The following is a 17,462-nucleotide window of genomic DNA, read 5'->3' as shown; positions in this document are numbered from 1 at the left end:
GAGCGGTGTGGGATAAGGCAGCTGAGCGAGGCAAAGCTAGCTGGAAAGAAATACAAAAGCAAAGAACGGGATATAAAATGCAAAAGCCAGCAGGATGGCGGGGGGTGGGGAAGGGAAACCAGTTCTGCAACACCCATCTTCCACCAGTACAAAGACAACTCCACACGAAACCATCTGATCGCTGCGCGGCCAAAGAAGCCAGAAAGCTCAGCTCAGCCTGGGGCCACGTTAGCCCTCACCCCCAGCTACACCAACTGCTGGAACAGCGGGACCCGTCTGACCCTGCCGAAAGCCCCACGACGCTGTCGGGTCTGTACGGGACAGCTTCGTCCTCGAGCGTTAATTTGTCGTGGCCGATTCAGACCCTGTCGATACTGGCACGAACCGGCGCAAAGCACTCAGCTGCCCTCAGCCGAGGATCCCAAGGGCTCTGCCTTATTAAAAGCATCTCGACAAGATCCCATCCATCAGCTGCCCACCCAGGATGGTGCGTGCAGCCACCGGCCTCATCCCACAGCACCTAAGGGGTCTCCTGCCGAGTCGCAGGGACCTCCAGCACAGGATGGAGAACGGGCACTGGTAACTCCTTAAACCATCACAGCTGGTCTTGCTCGAGGTGACTCACGTAAAGGAGAGGACTTTCCTACTGCCGACTCCTGGCCTGACTTTTTCCACCTTATCTCCCTTCGTGTCACCAGCACTGGCCATCCCCTGGTGAACACCAAGACGCATTGAGGCAGCAGCCCGCTGGCAGGAGAGCTGCGTACTGGGAAGTTAAACAATGCAAGTAATTTCTCCTTGCTTGAATTAACAAATAAAAACTTCGTTGCAAGGAATTCCACTAAGATGCAGACTACAGCCACTAGATACCTTAAATATACGGCAATTAAGGCAGGCATCACCAGAGACCTGTGCTCTCTGTGCCTCCATCACTAAGACAGTTACAAACTGCAAGTCAAGAAGGGCAAGTCTTCTTCATTCCCCAAACCCCAGGTGAAGCATGTAGAGGAGGACTCCTTTGCTCCACAAGCAAAGCCAGGGCTTGCCTCCCCCTCTTTATCCAAGAGCTTTTTTGCACAACAGCAATAGTTGTTGGTTGTTCCCCCCTCTCCAGGCTCCGCTCCCGGGAACGCTGTGCAGGCTGCAAAGCGGGGACCTTGTCCAGCTTGCAAGGAACTAACCTGCCCAGCCACAGGAGCTGCCTCCTGCCTGCACATTTGTCTGACACAATTAAGTTACTTAAAGCCAAAATATGTTGCTGCAAGGCGTGCAGCCTTCGAGAGCCTTTTCCCCTCTGGACCTTGCCTGCTGACAGCCTGCGGATGCAGTAGCTTCTCCTGAGTCACCACAATTAACTCCTTACGCTCTCAGCATCAAGTTCAGCTTCAGCAGGAATGGATGTGACCTCCAACCTCCTCCTTCCAGACCACCCTGGACCCAGCTCAGCACCGAACATCCACTGGACTACTCACAGTCCCAGGCCATCACCCAGGAAAAGGGAATAGCCAAGTTCAGATTGCAGTAAAACCATTTCTTGCTTAGTACAGAAGTCATACAGCAGGTGATGACACATCTGCTTCAGCACCGTCAGTTGCTGCGGCTGAAACCCGTGCCAAGGGAGGTGAGCTGCCGGGCACCGTGACAGCCTACATCCCTCCACGTAGGTACGTCGCAGTACGAGCTGCGGAGCTTGGACCGCTGGGGACGTTTCCACGTGAGGTGGCGAAAACACATGGCTGATCTCAGTGCAAAATGAATCTTTTTTTGGTAGCAAAGACACAACGTGATTTCTTTACGCCAGGTGTAGCCATGGTGTAACTGGGCGCTCCGTCAACATACGGAGGGAGCTGCAGCTTTCCCTCGCCACTGGCACCAGGCAGAGCTTGGTCCAACACAGGATGGATGTGGTAAGAAGTCATCCTGTTTCTTTCTCTCATTTAAAGCAATCGCTCTTTCACTGGCAGGAAAGACAGAACAAAAGCATGGAGATGCTAACAGCAACGGTGCAGGCGCGCAATCAATCCATAATTCAATTCAAAAATGCTGGGAACCGCGTCCTCCCCTGGCGAGGTGTCGGCAAGAGGAGCGCTCTGCATCCCCTGGAAGCAGCAGATGCTGCCTCGAAGGGCTGCCAGGGCCACCCGGCCAGCTTTGGGGCACGCAGGACCTCTGGAGAAGGCCATCACCTTTAGGTGCAGCACAAGTATCACACCCAGGTTTCTCCAAGTGAGCAGGAGCACTTTTTAAACTGCTCTAATAAATTCCCCAAGATGAGAGATGCCTTCAAAGGGAGACTTTGGACATCCACGAGAAGCGGAAGGTGGACGAAGGGGGTTCACACTGTTGTGAGGCAAGAAGAAAGGTCAGATCCTGAGTCCCAGCCTCGGGGCAGGACCCACTCCTCCTCCTGGACCACAGGACCAGGCAGACGTGTCCCCCCGTGTCCCCCAGCTGCACGGGTGCTGCCGTGATGGGCCACAACATCCCCTCTCCATCCAGCTCCTCCGGAGCAGACCTCCTCATCTCTACAGCAGGATGGCTGTGGCAGTTCAGATAAATAAAAGCCAACAACAACGTGAGCAATTCTCTTTAAATCCTTCCAAGACAAAATTGCTGAGGGGCTCGTGCACATCTTCTCAGCTGGTTTAACGTGAAGTGACGCTCTGCGCAGACACAGGGCAAGGGGCAGCTTGCACAGCTCTGCAGGCAGGTGGCAAGAGGCATTTTTACAACTTTTTTTGGTTTTTTTAAGGAGGAAGAAAGGACAGACTTGCTTTGGAGAGTTTTAAGCAATTTTATGTTTAAGCTTGTGGAGAAAATCTGGAATGAAAACTTTCATCAGTAACTCCAGCAGGTGCCCAGGGCAATTCCTTTCAAGATCCAGCTCCTCCTCCGCAGGAGCAAAGGGACAGACCCGTTAACAAAGGCTTCTTTTATCCACGGTGCTAATAAACACTCACTGAAAGTGTTAATAAAAAGAAGCTTTACAGAGCCTGAGCTAAGACCCCCGTCCATCTCAGCTCATTTCATTTTCAAGCTTGGAGATCAAGTGAAACCCCAACATCACAGGATTCATTCCCAATACACTTTCCTAATATTTTTTTTCCCCTACTCTAAATAAACATATTTAAATGCAGACTTTTATTCATCACAAACAGCAAAGTATCTTTTTTCCTCGCTCGTTCACTTTAAAGTCTGTGCAGAGGAAGGGAGAGAGGACCTGAAGAGCCAAGAAAACCTTCTGACAGTCCAACACCGGTGAGTCCCGGTTCTCCCATTGCTCCTGAGCTTGGTTCCAAGTTTAATAAAGGTGTTTTGTCTCCTCGCTTAATAAGTGGAATTACCATAGCAGAAACTCCAGCGGGGGAGAGGGATAGCACGAAGCATGAGTAATCACAACTGGTTTCGGGCAGGTTTTGCCATTTGGGTCCTGTTTCCAGGCTATGACGACACAGCGCTACGGGCTAATTTGGAGTTACCGTAAGTCTTGCCAGACAAGGAGCTGTAAGTTATAATGTGCTGCAAGCAGGGAGAGCTGCTGGGACAGGGCAAGGAAAATGCCTTCCTAGCTGGGAAGAGAGGAGATTTCCTTCTCCGTAAGTTTTATTCCCTTATTTTATAACGCAACCTTGTGCTTGCCCTGCTACACTTTGCACGGGACATGGTGATACATTTACTTCCAGCTCACATCGGGTGACTCGAATTCCCCCTTTGAGAACTCGTTTCACCTTTGCTTTCATCCAGCACCAGCCAAACTGGGCTGCAGATACTGCAACGAGACAAAGTTGGCTGGCAAAGCCACGGAGGAGAAGTTGAGCTTTCAAAGAAGGAACTGATACGGGCCAGGGCACGTCATGGAAAAAAAAACCAACTACCTGGATGGAGAAACCCGGCGCTTATCACTGGAAGTGGGGAACTGCAGCAGGTCCGCTATCGTCTCCCGGGGACTCGGTGCTGCGGGAGCAGACAGCGGCAGGGGATACCTCAGTGCATCTAAGTTATGCTCCAAACCTTTCTCCATCGACCGCAGCGATGGCATACATCCACCGAGGGCAAACCCACCCCGTGCAGGCGGAGCAGGGACGGAGCAGGGGATTGCTGAGGGCAGCTGCCAGCCCCTGCCTCCCGCTCACCTTCACTGTAATCCCTGAGCCCTGCAGCAAATTAAGGACTTCAATCAAGGCTGCACGTTGGCTTTTAATTTCTCTCTCCTTAGTCATCGTGCCGCTGCTGACACCGATGGACGCTGTAGCTCCGTCCCATCCCGGCTCCTGCCTCAGCTATGAGGTATTGCCTGTATTTATTTCTAGCAATAGTTCACCTTCAAAAGGGAAGTGTTTCCATTAAACAGCACAAGTTCAGCAACCACAAGTAAACAGTGACTAAGCCATTTCTCTGAAACCTTCACAATAAATACCAGGCCACCCAGTGAAGTACAACAGGTAGCAGCCCTGTCCTGCAGAACAGCCAAATCCTCTTTAAATAGACAAAACCCTGGAAAGCCTGACGGGGAGGACAGAGGCAGCCAGGCACGAGGGTTTCAGACACCCCGTGCAGTGCTCCCCGTCTCACCCACAGCTTCGGCACTAAGCTAAGACCAAGTCTGAGCCAAGATGCCAAACCCAAACTGCTGATTTGCAGGGTCAGATCCAAGCCCCCATATCACCCACATCTTGCAACCAGGACGGCATCACCAAGGGAGGATTACCTTCGGCAAAGATGGCTTGCTTAGTTTTGGGCTGGCAAGAACAAGGCTGTTCGGAAGTCAAAGGGATGTTCAAAACCACAGAGCTTCCTCTGTAGCCAGTGGGACAGCTACAAGAGGTTTGTTGACATTTCCACCCTGACCATTTCCCAATTTCTGAGGGCTTTGTAACTACTGTTTTGGCATTGCAACACCCCTGCAAGAGGCCAGGAGGAGGAGCGGTGCCTCCTCTTCCACCAGCTCTGCTGCTGAAGAGAAACCCTGCAAAAAGAGCATCCCAGTCCCATCTGCGAGGGGGCATCCAAAAATCCTACCAAACCCAGGGGAGCTGCAGGAACCCAACACAACCCTGGCAATGCACAGAGAGGCTCTAGTTCAATATGGCCAATACTGCACCCGATTAAATATATTACCTGGTATTATACATATATATATAGGTGGGAGAGGTATCAGCTCCAAGGCAGGGGCCAACCAGCTCGTATACATGACCGTGGGCAGGAGGGAGGTCCCTAAGAAGGATCACAAAGCAGTGGAGCAGACAGAGGAAAGCATCCATTCCCCAGCCCACAAGCTTCAACTCACCACCTGCACACCCACAGGAAAGCTTTTAAGGGGTTTGTAACCCAAAAGTCAGTGACAGCCATTGCTCCAGGCACCCCTGAAGCCCAGCCTGGGGTGCTGGGGGAAGGTGCTGTCCTGGGCAGGGCAGGACCATCACTCCCTCCATCCGACCCCAAAGCTTGCCTGCTTCTGCAGGGAACCCAGCAACACCCTCGTGCCCTTTCAGAGGTCAGTCCATTTCTTGTTTATTTTCCATTTTAAATGGATTAGACATGCACAAAAGCCTTCCTTGAAAAGAAACAACCAAGATGTCAAAAGGATGGGACGATCCAACTGCGAGGAGTCAGCGCTAATCCACGTCAAAGGGCATGTCGTCAACAGCTTACTGTAAACTTCCAGCAGGAAAAAAAAAAAGTAGTCGGAATAAAATAGTTAAGTCCAAACAAATGTTTGTCATTCATTATCTGGAGTCAAGCTTGGATTTCTCAACAACGCAGCCAAGCCAAAGCAAGCACGTTAATAATAAAACATCTTTTACAGGGAGCTACACTCCGGGCGTGCAGCCTGCCCTTGAAGGGAGAAAGGCTGGAGGCAGGTGGAGGCTCTGTTTGCTTTTCTCCGATAACAGGTATTTAGTTTTCTACGTCACTTTGCTTTATCGTAGCCTGAAACCCGGCCGAGCAGCCCGGCTCCACCTCCCCATCTGCTCCCCGTGCCAGCCGGCCCCACGGCCCAGGGGATGCTGCGCAAGATGTGGCGATGCCACGCAGCCCGCCGGCTCCCCCCCACCCCCAATCCAAACGGGGGGACCCCCAGCCCTGCCCGGGAATCGGGGGGGCATTACTGGAAAACCCCGCAAGACAGATCGTAACACGACGCGGCCGTTCGCAGGGAGACGGGATGGCTGCGCTCGCGTGCAAGTCACCCAGGGTGCTTAAAAACAAGGCAAATCCTCCCCAAATCCTTCCTAAAGCACCGGGATCGGGGAAAAACCCAACTGACCGCGGCAGGGAAGGGCAGATCATGAAGGGGGTGCTCATACGAGCTGGGGAGGCTCCGGTGAAGACACCTCCCATGTTGGCACAAAGTCAGCAAACACCCAGCCCAGGCAAGAGCCGACAGGTCGCTGCGCTCCACTTGAATTCAAATAACCCCTTCGTTTAGATAAACAACCTGGAGCAGATTCTCCACCTTCTCTGGATATCCTGGGGTCTTAACTGCACCCCAGCCTAGCTCCCCGCACCCCGTGGGCTGCAGGTTGGGGTAGGAAGGGGTGCACAGAAACACCCACACACACCCCCCCGCCCGCAGGCTCTGCCAGGCACGGGCGTTGTGCGAGGCACCGTGCCCTTCCCCATCCACCAGCGCCGCGAAGGTGTGGGTGCCTCTGCCCCATTACTCACGCGTCTGCAATCGAGACGTGTTGCTGACGAGCAACTCGGTTTGTAGGAGCCGTATCGTAAGATCCTGCCCGTTCACTCGGCGCCCGATGCTGTGCATCCCTCCTGATTTTCCCCCCCCCAAATAACTGGCTCGTTGCAGTGCTCAGGTTAGCACGTCTCCGTTTTGGGGCAGGGGAAGAACACCAGAAAATAGTCTATAATATTTGTTTTGTTTCCCAAGTGACAAAAGGCAAGAGTTATAGTAGATAGGAAAAAAATTATATATTATATATTTGTATATATTTGAAATAGAGGGCAGGAGGAAAACGGAATTATTGAAGGTTTTTGTGGAACAAGGAGCTTTGAAAAATTTGTAGGGAAGGAACAAAATGTCAACCTTAAACTGTTTTCAATATAAAGCCCATTAAAGGAAAAGAGATTTTTTGCAGAAAGATATAAATTTTGCTGATTTTGACAAAAACCACTCTTCAGAGGAGGGGAAAAAAAGCCTTCATTTAAAGGTTTTCAGCCAGCACTGCTTCGCATCTTTACAGCGCTGTTCACGAAAGCATCCTCGCAAACCTGTTCTTGCCGGAGCACGGTGTGCCCAGGGGAGGTGTGCCTGACCACGCGCTGCGTGCCGGCAGGGGTTAGGAGACAACCCATGTCGTACCATGAAAATGAGCAGGTGTTACAAAAGGCAGGGGAAAAAAATAAATTAAAAAAAAATAATAATCAAGTTCCTCCCCTGTTTTGCCCCCAGGGAAGGGAAATGCTGATCCTCCAGCTCACAGATGGTCCTCCTGGAACGACCTCCTGGTTTCCACCCCGTTGGCCACGTCTGGTGATGGGGAAGGATTTTGGAGGAGGGATGAAGGACATCGGGCTCCCTCCCCAACAGCAGCGCCGGCTGCACTGCATGTGCTGTGGGATGTGCCACGGGATGCGGTGGGTATTTCCCGGGATGAAACACCGCCTTCGCCCACCGGTCCCTCCCCAACCACAACCACATCTCATACCGAGAGGAGGAAGCTGTGGGTTGAGCACACACTTCCCCAGTAATTAAAGTCATTGTCTTAATATCAACCAGTCCCGGCCATCCTGTGACGGGCCACAGAAAATATTAATTACATTCCTCCCAATTTAGACAGGTTTCTTTCTCATTCAGGTGTCGCTGGACTGGAGTCACAGCCAAGCTGGGATTCAGCAAACACACAGGGGAAGGACCGAGCATCACCTAAACTGCTGTTTTTCCACCTTGCATCTCCCTGAAACTTCAAACGACTGCACACACAGCAATGAATTTAGAGTAATGCCACCAATGAAACGCTCAAATTAATAGCAATAAAGTGTAAATGCTCCATGTGACAGCAGCAAAGCCGTGCTTGGGAAAATGATCTGTGAAAGCTTAAAAACCAGCACAAGATGAGACCACTGGGAAAAAAAAAGCAACAAAACAAACAGTCCATTTCAATATCCTTTTCATAAGGAACCAATATGAACCCAAGAACACATCAGAGAATAATCATTTAGCACAGATCAAACAGTAGAACTAGCACATTAAAAATACATGCAGCATTAATCAGCTACGCAGAGTTATATGCCATCATTTCCATAAATAATACAGGATCAAAGCAGCCCAAGCAGCACTATCAGTTAATATAGTCAGCCAGTCAGTCAAAATAGAGTAAAGCTGCCTGAAAACTGCGGCAGTATAATTTGCCAGGAATAAAGCAAATTCATCTGAGAAGTGGCATGACCAGTTAAACGGGTAAAGGTTACCAGCAGCCTCCTAATTATACAGAGGTGATGGGACAAAGGGAAAAAATAAAAAGAAATAAAGGGTTAATGCAGCTTCAAAAAATACCCTTTTTTTTTTTTTAAATAGCTTGGGGAATATCAATGTATATGTTGTCTAGTGATAACCCCGCCGAAGAGCCGAGGTGCAGGGGAGAGGTGGGAGGACCGACCCCGCCAGGAGCATCCCCAGTGGCACCAGTGCCATGCTGGGGCAAGCCCCGGGGGTGCAGACTAAACCAGAGCCCCTTCCCCGGAGTCAGGCAGCGCCGGAGGGGTCCCCTTCGCCCAGGAGAAACACCATCCCCACCTGCTCGGGGTGAAGGCTCACCACCAACAGCCTTTAAATATACAGACATCTATCCATGCATATACAATGCCTGTGTCATTAAGCCTTTTGCTGAGAGGCTGCAGAGCCATTTAGCTGGCTGATTTTTAAAACAGGCATGTGGAGCAGCGCGAGCTATAAATAGCAGAGATGCTTGCCTCGTCATGTTTCTGGTGGCTTATTTATAAGGACAGGGGGCAACTGAATTAAAAATGGTGAAGAGAGCGACTTGGGCTTCTCTCTGGTTTTGTGGCTGAGCTGCCTCAAGAGCAAAACCTTCGAGGTTTTGCTTTTTTCTTTTTCCAGGCAAAAAGCAAATGCCCGTCTTTCATGCTTAGACTCTGAATCAGTTACATTTACAAGGCAAATTTTAATTCATACAGCAGGTGTTCAGGAAAAAAAAAAATCCTACTTTAAGCAGCACAAGACCAAACTAAGGCTTCGCATTAGTTCATGCGGCTCCGGGGAGGGTCCTCATTTACTGAAATAGGACCCACGTGTGTATGAAGCAGAAGCAGAGACCCCAAAAATCTTTTCCAGAGTAGGGGGCAAAACAATTTCTGAAGGGGGTTGAGCAGAGCTATTGCTGAGTACGATGCCTGTCCGGCATCACGACCCCACTGCATTTCACGTGACGAAGGGCAATAGGAATTTTGCATGGGAAGATCTGGACGAGCAGCCGCCACAGGAGGAATTCGGCCTCCAACAAAAGAGCCGCTTCGGGCAGCTCAAACCATGCCCGGCCGATTAACGCTCCAGCAGCGTGTTTAGATGGTCTATTCTTTGCAGGCAGCTAGGCACAATCCAGAAAAACCACATGAACCGAGCATCCTCCCGTCGGTATTCGGTGCCTTTTTAAATAGGTGGTGACAACAAAGAGCCAGCCAGGCTGCCCTGGACCCACATCCGCAGCCGGTTGGGATGGGATCTGCTCGGCCATGGAAGCTGGACCGCTTTTCCAGCATCCCCGGCTGTGAAGAAGCAGGGAGAAGAGCTGTGAGGGGAGCAAGTGATGGCTGCGGAGGAGCTGGGCCTGATGCTGATGGGAGGTTTCCTACTGAATTGGGGGGGGAGTTCTGTCCAACAAATGAGATTCAATTATTCCAAGTCCAGAACGTCTTGTTCAAAACACCTCCAGACTCACAAGCTTTAATCCAATAAGAGACGCTTCCAGACAATCCCTGCCAAGATTTTGGGAGAGATTCCCCCTGGCAGGGACCCAGCAGCCCCCAGCTCGATGCTGGGGATGGATTTAGCCCCGAGCACAACAAGGGCATCAGTCTTACAGGGCAGCCTCAAGGTGCAGGACCCTTGAGCTTACTGGAAGCGTAAGCAGAAGCAAAGCAGGAACAACCATTTCATTTCGGTCTGTCCCAACCCAAAAGTCAAATTAAACAAAGCAAATAATTTCCTGTGAACCAGAAATCCTGGTTTTCAGCCCATTTAATGAGACTGAATTGCAACCAGTTCTGTTCTCCTGGGGTGGTGGAGACCCACGACCCCCCAAGGCAGGGCAGATGGCTAGATAGCAATCTAGCCTTTAGCTCATAAAACATATGAATATCCCCAAGCAATTATAAAGTGCCAGACTCGGCCCCCTCCTCCCACTGAGCGATGCCTCACTGCACCAAGCAGCCCTGTTGAGCTCAGACACGCAGCACGAGCTGGGGCAGCAGCACCTGTGGGTTTCCAGGACCCCTGAAGCAAGCCCAAGCCCTCGCTGCCACCTCATTTCAGAGCTCGGCCAAGCCTCAGGTGCAGTCTAGGTGCCGCACAGCAATCCCACTCCTTAACTTTTTTTTTTTGGTTTTATTTTAAGTGCTTGTCAGAGATAAAGCAGAAGGAGCCCTCCCTTCCAGCCAGATGGCTCCAAGAGAAATCCCTGCCTTCAGCACCCAGCGCAGACATGAGTTTATTTCTAAGGCTAGCAGATGCATCACGCCACTGCTAAGATCTCGGCTGCTTCTTGGAAGCACCAGCGAGCACCTCGGATCTACAGCAGCGCTTCCTGACAGTCAGCTGGCGTTAGCTCTGCAAATATTAGCAGCGGCACGATGACTTAGCCCTGCGTATTTATAGGCCACAGGCTCTTGTCAAAAAAACTCTCTGAAATCTTTCCCCTGACTTCAGCAGACTCGTGTTCAGGGCTTCTGTTCCTCGGGGACAGCGTGTTCCGTGCTTCTCTGCCCACAGCCACGGGGTGTGGGAAGTCCTGGGTGTCCCTGTCCTTGTGCTGCTCCCCCACACACAGCTTGTGGGGACAGACTTGGGGGGCAGGCTGGATGCCCACCCCCCCACACCTGGGTGGGCCCCAAGATGCTGCAGCCCCCTCCAAGGATGCAGTCATTCACCCTGAGCTTACACCTTGGCAGAGCCCCCGAGATGAGCTCTGCTGCCAGCCCAGCACCATTGCTCCTGAACTCAGGGGTACTCTCCCCTCCAGCACAGCCCGGTCCATGCCAGGCTGCGGGCAGGATCAAGCCCAAGCTGCCTCCTTGGGAATGGGTAGCCCCAGCAGGACACTCCGGGGGCAAAGCCAGCCACTGGCCAGGAAAGCATCCCACACTCGCCCACATATTTCCCAGCTGTTTGAACAGGCACAACCTTTGCACCCCATGCAAACCCAATTCTGCGTTGCAAGAGTCCCCCCGGTCATGCTCCAGCACCCCGACCGCTGGGTGCTGCCCCGACTGCCCCTGGGGACCACAACCGCCCCTGCAGAGCCCAGACAACCACTGGCATCGGCAAACAGGGCTGGGACACCGCCTGTTTCCCCCACAGCTCTGTGTGGCAAACCACTTTACTCCGTGTCTCAGCAGCTTTGCTGCGGAGGCTGGCAGCGGCCCCCCCACGGGCTGCTGGCTGGGTATTACCGAGAGCGGCCAGATCAATCATTTCCACACACCACGCAGTAGCAGTCCTGTTTTACATGTGGTATTTTCCAACTGGCAGCTCAGTAAACTGATGATGTCCAAATCTCAGCTATCGTTCAAAAGAAAAAAAAAATATAAAAAAATCCCAGCACTGCTCCCCACAGAGGGAAGCTCAGAAACGAGACCATGGATGCTCTGTAGGTCCTCCCAGAAATAGCCTGATTTTATGAGCATCGCTAAGTCCAAGAATCTCAAAATCTTGAGTCAGGACAGTTGGATGCATCTAATTCAAGAATGACTCAGGCAGGAGCAGGGAGGAAGGCAAGGCAAGGGAGTGACATTTTCTGCTGTGAGCAACTTCCTTTTATTTTAAGCTCAAAGATACAAACCCCACAATTTAGGACTTGATTAAAAAGGGCACACTCTGCCCCAGCTGCTCCCATACTGATCCGAAGTAACACGACCATATTCCTTATTCTCAGCTTTCATGTCTGTAACTTAATTTCCATTTCTTTCAAAAAAAAAAATTAAATCCTGCTGACATCTTAAAAGCGAGCTATCTCAGTAACCACATTGAACACAATCCCGAGCCCTCGAATGAGGAAAGCTTAAGCTGCCTTCCCAAGCGATGAGCAGGACGACAGCCCCAGCTCGCCCCCCACCCCGGCTTCCCCCCCGCTGGGTCGGGGGCGTTCAGGCAGGTGCCTGCGTACGAGCCCAGCGCCGAAGGGCAGGACCTGTACCTGCACCTAAAGAAATGGAGGTTAAAGGCCGCAAAAGTCCATTGCAAACATGTAGTCTCACCTACTGTTCGGTCCCAGCCATGGAAACCCAACGTGCTCGGGCATTACACATTTACCGCATCCCGGAGACGGTCCTGTGTCACGCTCGAGCACAGGGGGAAAAGCTGATCACGGGGCAAACCCGGGTGGGAAGACCTCTACCAAAGGGTGTAACGGCTGGTCGGGAAGAGGGAAGAGGAGTCACCCAGAGCTGCAAAAGGGACCAGCACTGGCAAAATTCCTTTGGCAACTTGGCTGTTTTGGTCCCATCAGGATTTGAGAGCTCCCAACCCCTCGAGAAGCACAACCCCAGTGTGGCAGGGTCCAGGGAGTGGTGGCTCCATGGCTTGGACCAAACTCTGTCCTCTACAACAGTACTGCTGGTGCTGTAGGGACATCCCTGGTACATCCACATGATGCCTCTTCACGTGCAGAGGCACGCTTCTCCACACACCCTGCACAAAAGCAAGACCCTCCACCTCTTGAGCAGGATGATGTAGCTATGAAGCCAGCACTCACGACTGGGTCCACTCCTCGCCTCGCTGCCTCCCCTGCGCCCAGCCAATTAGCCAGGCCATTTCCCCCAGGGATTTGCCAGGCTCCTCTTTACAAGCTAAGCCCATCAGCTAATCCCACCCAAAGCCGCAGCCACCACCCGTAGGGGAGCTCCAGCTGCACCTCCTCCATCTGTGCTGCGAGCATCCCAGCAAGAGCTGGCCCCATGCCCGAGGATGGAGACCCATCAAGCATCGTTGCACACTCTGACTCAGCCTTCACCCATTTCCGCAGCAGCACGGGATGTCTTCCCGTGGTTAACTGCTCTGAGACGCCGCCGGGCCACCTGCATTTCCTGCCCTGTGGCTGCAGCAGAAATTGCTCGTTGTCCCCATCCAGAGGTGAGGAGCCAGACCCAGGGTCACGTCTGGGACCTGGTGACCCGGGAAGCCAGGTGGAGCAGTACAGAAACCATAGGGAGCAACGGCTTTCGAGATCTGAAACACTTAGTACAGTCTAAAGATGCCTAAAGCCAGGGTTTGGGTGCAGCTCTTCTGCTGACCCAGCCACGCCATGGGGACAGCAAGGCTATGCAAGGACGTTTGGACTTTTCAGCCCACTCATCTGCTGCCTGTGGGGCTGGAAAAGAGCGAGAACAAAACATCCTTCAGAGACACCCATATTGTTCAACACCACCCTACAAAAATGGGTAGAATAGAGAAGTTTTGTTCTTCACGCAGGGAAAGTCCAACCAGGACTACGCTGGCCAGAGCGGCCGCATCTCTGCTCCAACACCAAGCACCCATCCCAACCGCAGCCGTCCCCAAGTCAGCTTCCCCAGCAAAGCTCCGGCTTTTGCTTTAAAACGAGACCGTTGCGTATAAAATGAAGAGGCAGAGTCTCCACGGCGGGTGTTACAGGCTTTGGCGATAAGGCAGGGGATACTTCTAAGCTTGTCTCCACAAACATGAGGATTAGCAATTTACTTCTCTTAAAAACAAAATCCGGGATTTTAACATGATCAGAGGCTTGGAAAGAAAAATAAACATCGTGAAACTGGAAAAGGGAAGAGAGCAGAGCAAGCAGGCAGCTCGGCAGTAGCTGAAGTGCTTCTTAAATCAGAAGGAGAAAAACGCATTGAAGTCGCGATTTCAATCTTGGTAGCGCTGAACAAACACCAAATGTGGGGACTCTCACACCAATTTCTTATCACTACTAACACCATCAGCGTTAAAGGAAGCCTTTCTAATAACGTGCATGAAAAAGGCCCATTTGTTTCATGCAATAAAGCATATAATGCATTAATTCCCTATTGAATTGAAAGAGTAATGTGGAAAACGTGCTTGAATTAAAACGAAAGGAGGGTTTCAGCTAAACCCATGGTGCCCACTGCCTTTACTGCGCCTTCGGTGCTTAACGCCCTTTGCGAGCAAACCTCCGCGCGGGGCTCCAGCGACGCTCGGCAGACAGGGCAGCGCAGAAAAGCCCCCCACGAACCCCACAGAGACCAGCTCCCATGCAGACCACATCCAGCGCACCCCCGCAAGCTCCCACGTCCCGCAGGGGGATGCTGCCAAGCCCCGCATCCACCTCGCCGCCCCCTCGGGTGCCCTAAAACCCACCCGACCCGCGAGCACGGCAGCAATCCCCCACCAGCCAGGGTTAATCTCCACCTGCCGTGCTAACGAATAACAAATTAGCCTGTTTGAGAAGAACTAATCTGCCCGTGCGTTCCTACCCTGGCCATCACCACAGCATAAAGGCACCAGAGAGCAATTTTGAGATCAAGCGGCTTGTAGCCATTAATAATTAGCACTTTAAAACTTCAAAGGGTGATGCTGGCCTCCACAATAAAAACTCAGCACACCCAGGGAAGGTGGGGAAGAATTCTCATCATCGGTGCTCCTGTTTCCCAAACGAGATCTGAAAGGCAGAGGTGAGGGCAGCCCATGGCAGCGCTGGGATTAGACACAAAACCTCCCGACTCGCATCTCTGACACCTCCTGTGGCAGCAGGCACAGAAGGACGTTATGTGAGCATCGTACACGGACCCCTGAGAGCATCCCAAAGCCGTCGCTAAACCAGTCACCTCATGCCTTGCAATACCCTCGCATGACATCACTTGGCCCGTATGAGAGGGATGCTCTTGATAAAACTATTGGAGCCCAAGATGGGAGAGGTGATGCCTTCTGACACCAAGAAGCGCAACACACAAGGTCAGAGAGGGAAACACAGGGCAGGTACGTGCATCCCCTGTTCGGCACCCGGAGGGTCGCACCGCGCTACACGTGCCAGGCAAGTCGCTGAGGTCTGACTGTGGCATGACAGAGAAGATTGCTTTTGCTTTAAGACAGCTCAACCCCTCCTATCTTTATCAGCAATTCCTAATCTTAAGTCATTCCGTCTCTTCCAGAGAAAGTAAAGACAGAAACCTCAATGGAAAAACCCAGAATCAAAGTCTGAAAACAAGAGAGTCCAGATCTTCAGCTGATTATATTTCTAGCCAAATAAAACAGGTTGATTAATCCACTTGTTCAGACTGCTAAAGCTACCAGAACAGCAGAATATAGCCCTTCCACATTAGAGGAAGCTCAACACACTTAAACCAAACATCTTGCAGGCAAGGAGGAAAAATAAATACCAAAAAGCAAAGAATCAGTGCTACAGCATTTGTATGTAGCGTCTGAACATCGGGCTTTGGAAATGTAGAGTAAAGCCAAGTTCTCCAGTAAAATAAGTGGACAAAGCTCCATCCATGGACTCCGGCAGAGTTTTGCTCACTTAATCTATAGGTAAACTGGAGTCTCAGCTTCGAAGACCATCAGTGCTTTCACCTCCTGGCGAGCAACCAGCGCCGTCACTCAGCGCTGCACCCATCGAGAGCTTCACCTGAAAGCACGGCCCTCCAGTCCGCCCTTTGCCTCTTCCCTCCTCACGCTCTTCATTGACAATTCCATTTATTCCCACTGCCCCAATCCTTCCCTCAGCTCGGTACGAGCCCCCCGACTGCAACAGGGGCAGGATCAGGCTGCACCGAGACGCGTGTTTCCCAGAACAGAAAAAGCCCGCGGCTCTCTTCTCCCCTCGCACGCCCATCGGGTACCGCACTAGTGCGGGCTCTTTCCAGCACCCACCGAGCTGCAGGTAAGACCATGGGCTCCAGCGACACCAAGTTATCGTTAACCCTGTTCTGCCACCAGCACATGGAGGTGGGACACCGGGAGAACCTCTGGTGCTTACGGAGCAGCTCTGGCTCCCGGGTACCACCCGGCGATGCTCACGGTCAGCATCCAACCGGGTGGCCGTTGCCCCGATGGGAAAAAGGTGTCTTCAGCTCCTGCGTGGGGAGCACGGTGCCCACCGGGGATGGCGGCCATGGAGGATGCTTTGGGGAGCCAGGGCCAGCACCCGCTCCGCCGCTCCCCAGAGCCACCAGTAACACCCGTACCACCACGGACACGGGTTTGGTGCACCTGCCCCGCCAGGCACCCCCGCTCTGCCCACCCAGCCCCGCCCCCGAGCCCTGCGTGGGGGTGGCTGTCCCCCACCAAGCCCCAGCCCCGCACCGGGCACAGGATGCTCCCGGGGGTCCCCCACCGCGGTGGTTCCCTCTCCTGCCCCTCACGGGGGCCGCTGCAGCCGGAGGGCCCCGGGGAACCACCCCCCGCCCCCTGCGAAGCCACCCCCGGCCGCGCCTTTGTCCGCCGGGCGGAGGGAGCGAGGGGGCAGCCCCGTCCCGCTCCCCGCCGGAGCCGGTGGCCCCGCTGGCGACACCCCCCCGCCCCCGTCACGGACACGCGTGGGCTGCTCACCTGCAGGGCCGCTGCCCGCGGCCGCCTCCTCCTCCTCCTCCTCCTCCTCCGCCACTGCCGTCTCCTCCTCCTCCTCCTCCGGGGGCGGCGGCGGCGGCGGCGCGCTGCCCCGGGCGGGCACGGCGGTACCGCGGGGTCGAGCCGGCGGCGCCGTGCCGGGGCTGCCCTCAGCGGGACCGCCGCTGCCGCTACCGGGCTCGGGGGGCGGCGCGGCGCTGGAGGGCAGCCCGGCGGCGGCGGCCAGGAGAGCGGCGAGGCAGAGCAGGGCGAGCCCGGGCGCGGTCCTCGGCCGGCGCCTCATGCTGCGGCGCGGCGCTCCGCCATTCATTCATTCATTCATTCATTCATTCATCCAGGCGCTCCTTCACCCACCGAGAGGGGCCGGGGAGCGGCGCCGGCGGCTCCCTCCCGCCTCAGCCGGCCATGCCGCGCCGCTGCCGCTCCGAGCGCCCCGCAGGCGGCTCCCGCCGCACCCCGGCCCGGCTGACAGCGCCGTGCCCGCCCCCTGCCCGCCGCCGCCAATCAGCGCCACGGCCGCCCCACCTGACGGCAACTTTGTGAGTCTTTGTGCCGCGGCGCAGCCAATCGGCGGGCGGAGGGGGCGGGCGGAGGGGCGGGGCGGGGCGGGGGGCGGTGCCGGGGGCTGGGCGGGGCGGCATTGGGGGGGGCGGCATTGGGGGGGGGGGCAGCGCCCCCAGCCCAGCGCCCCCCCGGCGGGGACACACCG

The 17,462-nt window shown here is 53.9% G+C and overlaps 1 protein-coding gene and 1 long non-coding RNA gene across 2 annotated transcripts in view; one reads left to right on the top strand and one right to left on the bottom strand.

Annotated features, from left to right (window-relative positions):
- The window catches only part of MEGF9 (multiple EGF like domains 9), a 54,685-nt gene extending 37,531 nt beyond the window's left edge, over positions 1-17,154 (bottom strand). Inside the window, exon 1 of the mRNA XM_075772206.1 lies at positions 16,736-17,154. Coding sequence (XP_075628321.1) covers positions 16,736-17,063 — 328 coding nt within the window. The 5' untranslated portion in view covers positions 17,064-17,154. The remainder of the gene's footprint in view (positions 1-16,735) is intronic.
- On the top strand, positions 5,814-8,454 carry LOC142604617 (uncharacterized). The gene is made up of 3 exons (XR_012838464.1): positions 5,814-5,894; positions 7,412-7,596; positions 7,817-8,454. It is a non-coding gene; the product is annotated as an uncharacterized LOC142604617 (long non-coding RNA).
- Positions 17,155-17,462: the final 308 nt, after the last annotated feature.

Source organism: Balearica regulorum, chromosome 20, assembly GCF_011004875.1.
Source record: "Balearica regulorum gibbericeps isolate bBalReg1 chromosome 20, bBalReg1.pri, whole genome shotgun sequence".
Classification (NCBI taxonomy): Eukaryota; Metazoa; Chordata; class Aves; order Gruiformes; family Gruidae; genus Balearica; species Balearica regulorum.
This window is presented reverse-complemented; position numbering and strand designations above follow the sequence as displayed.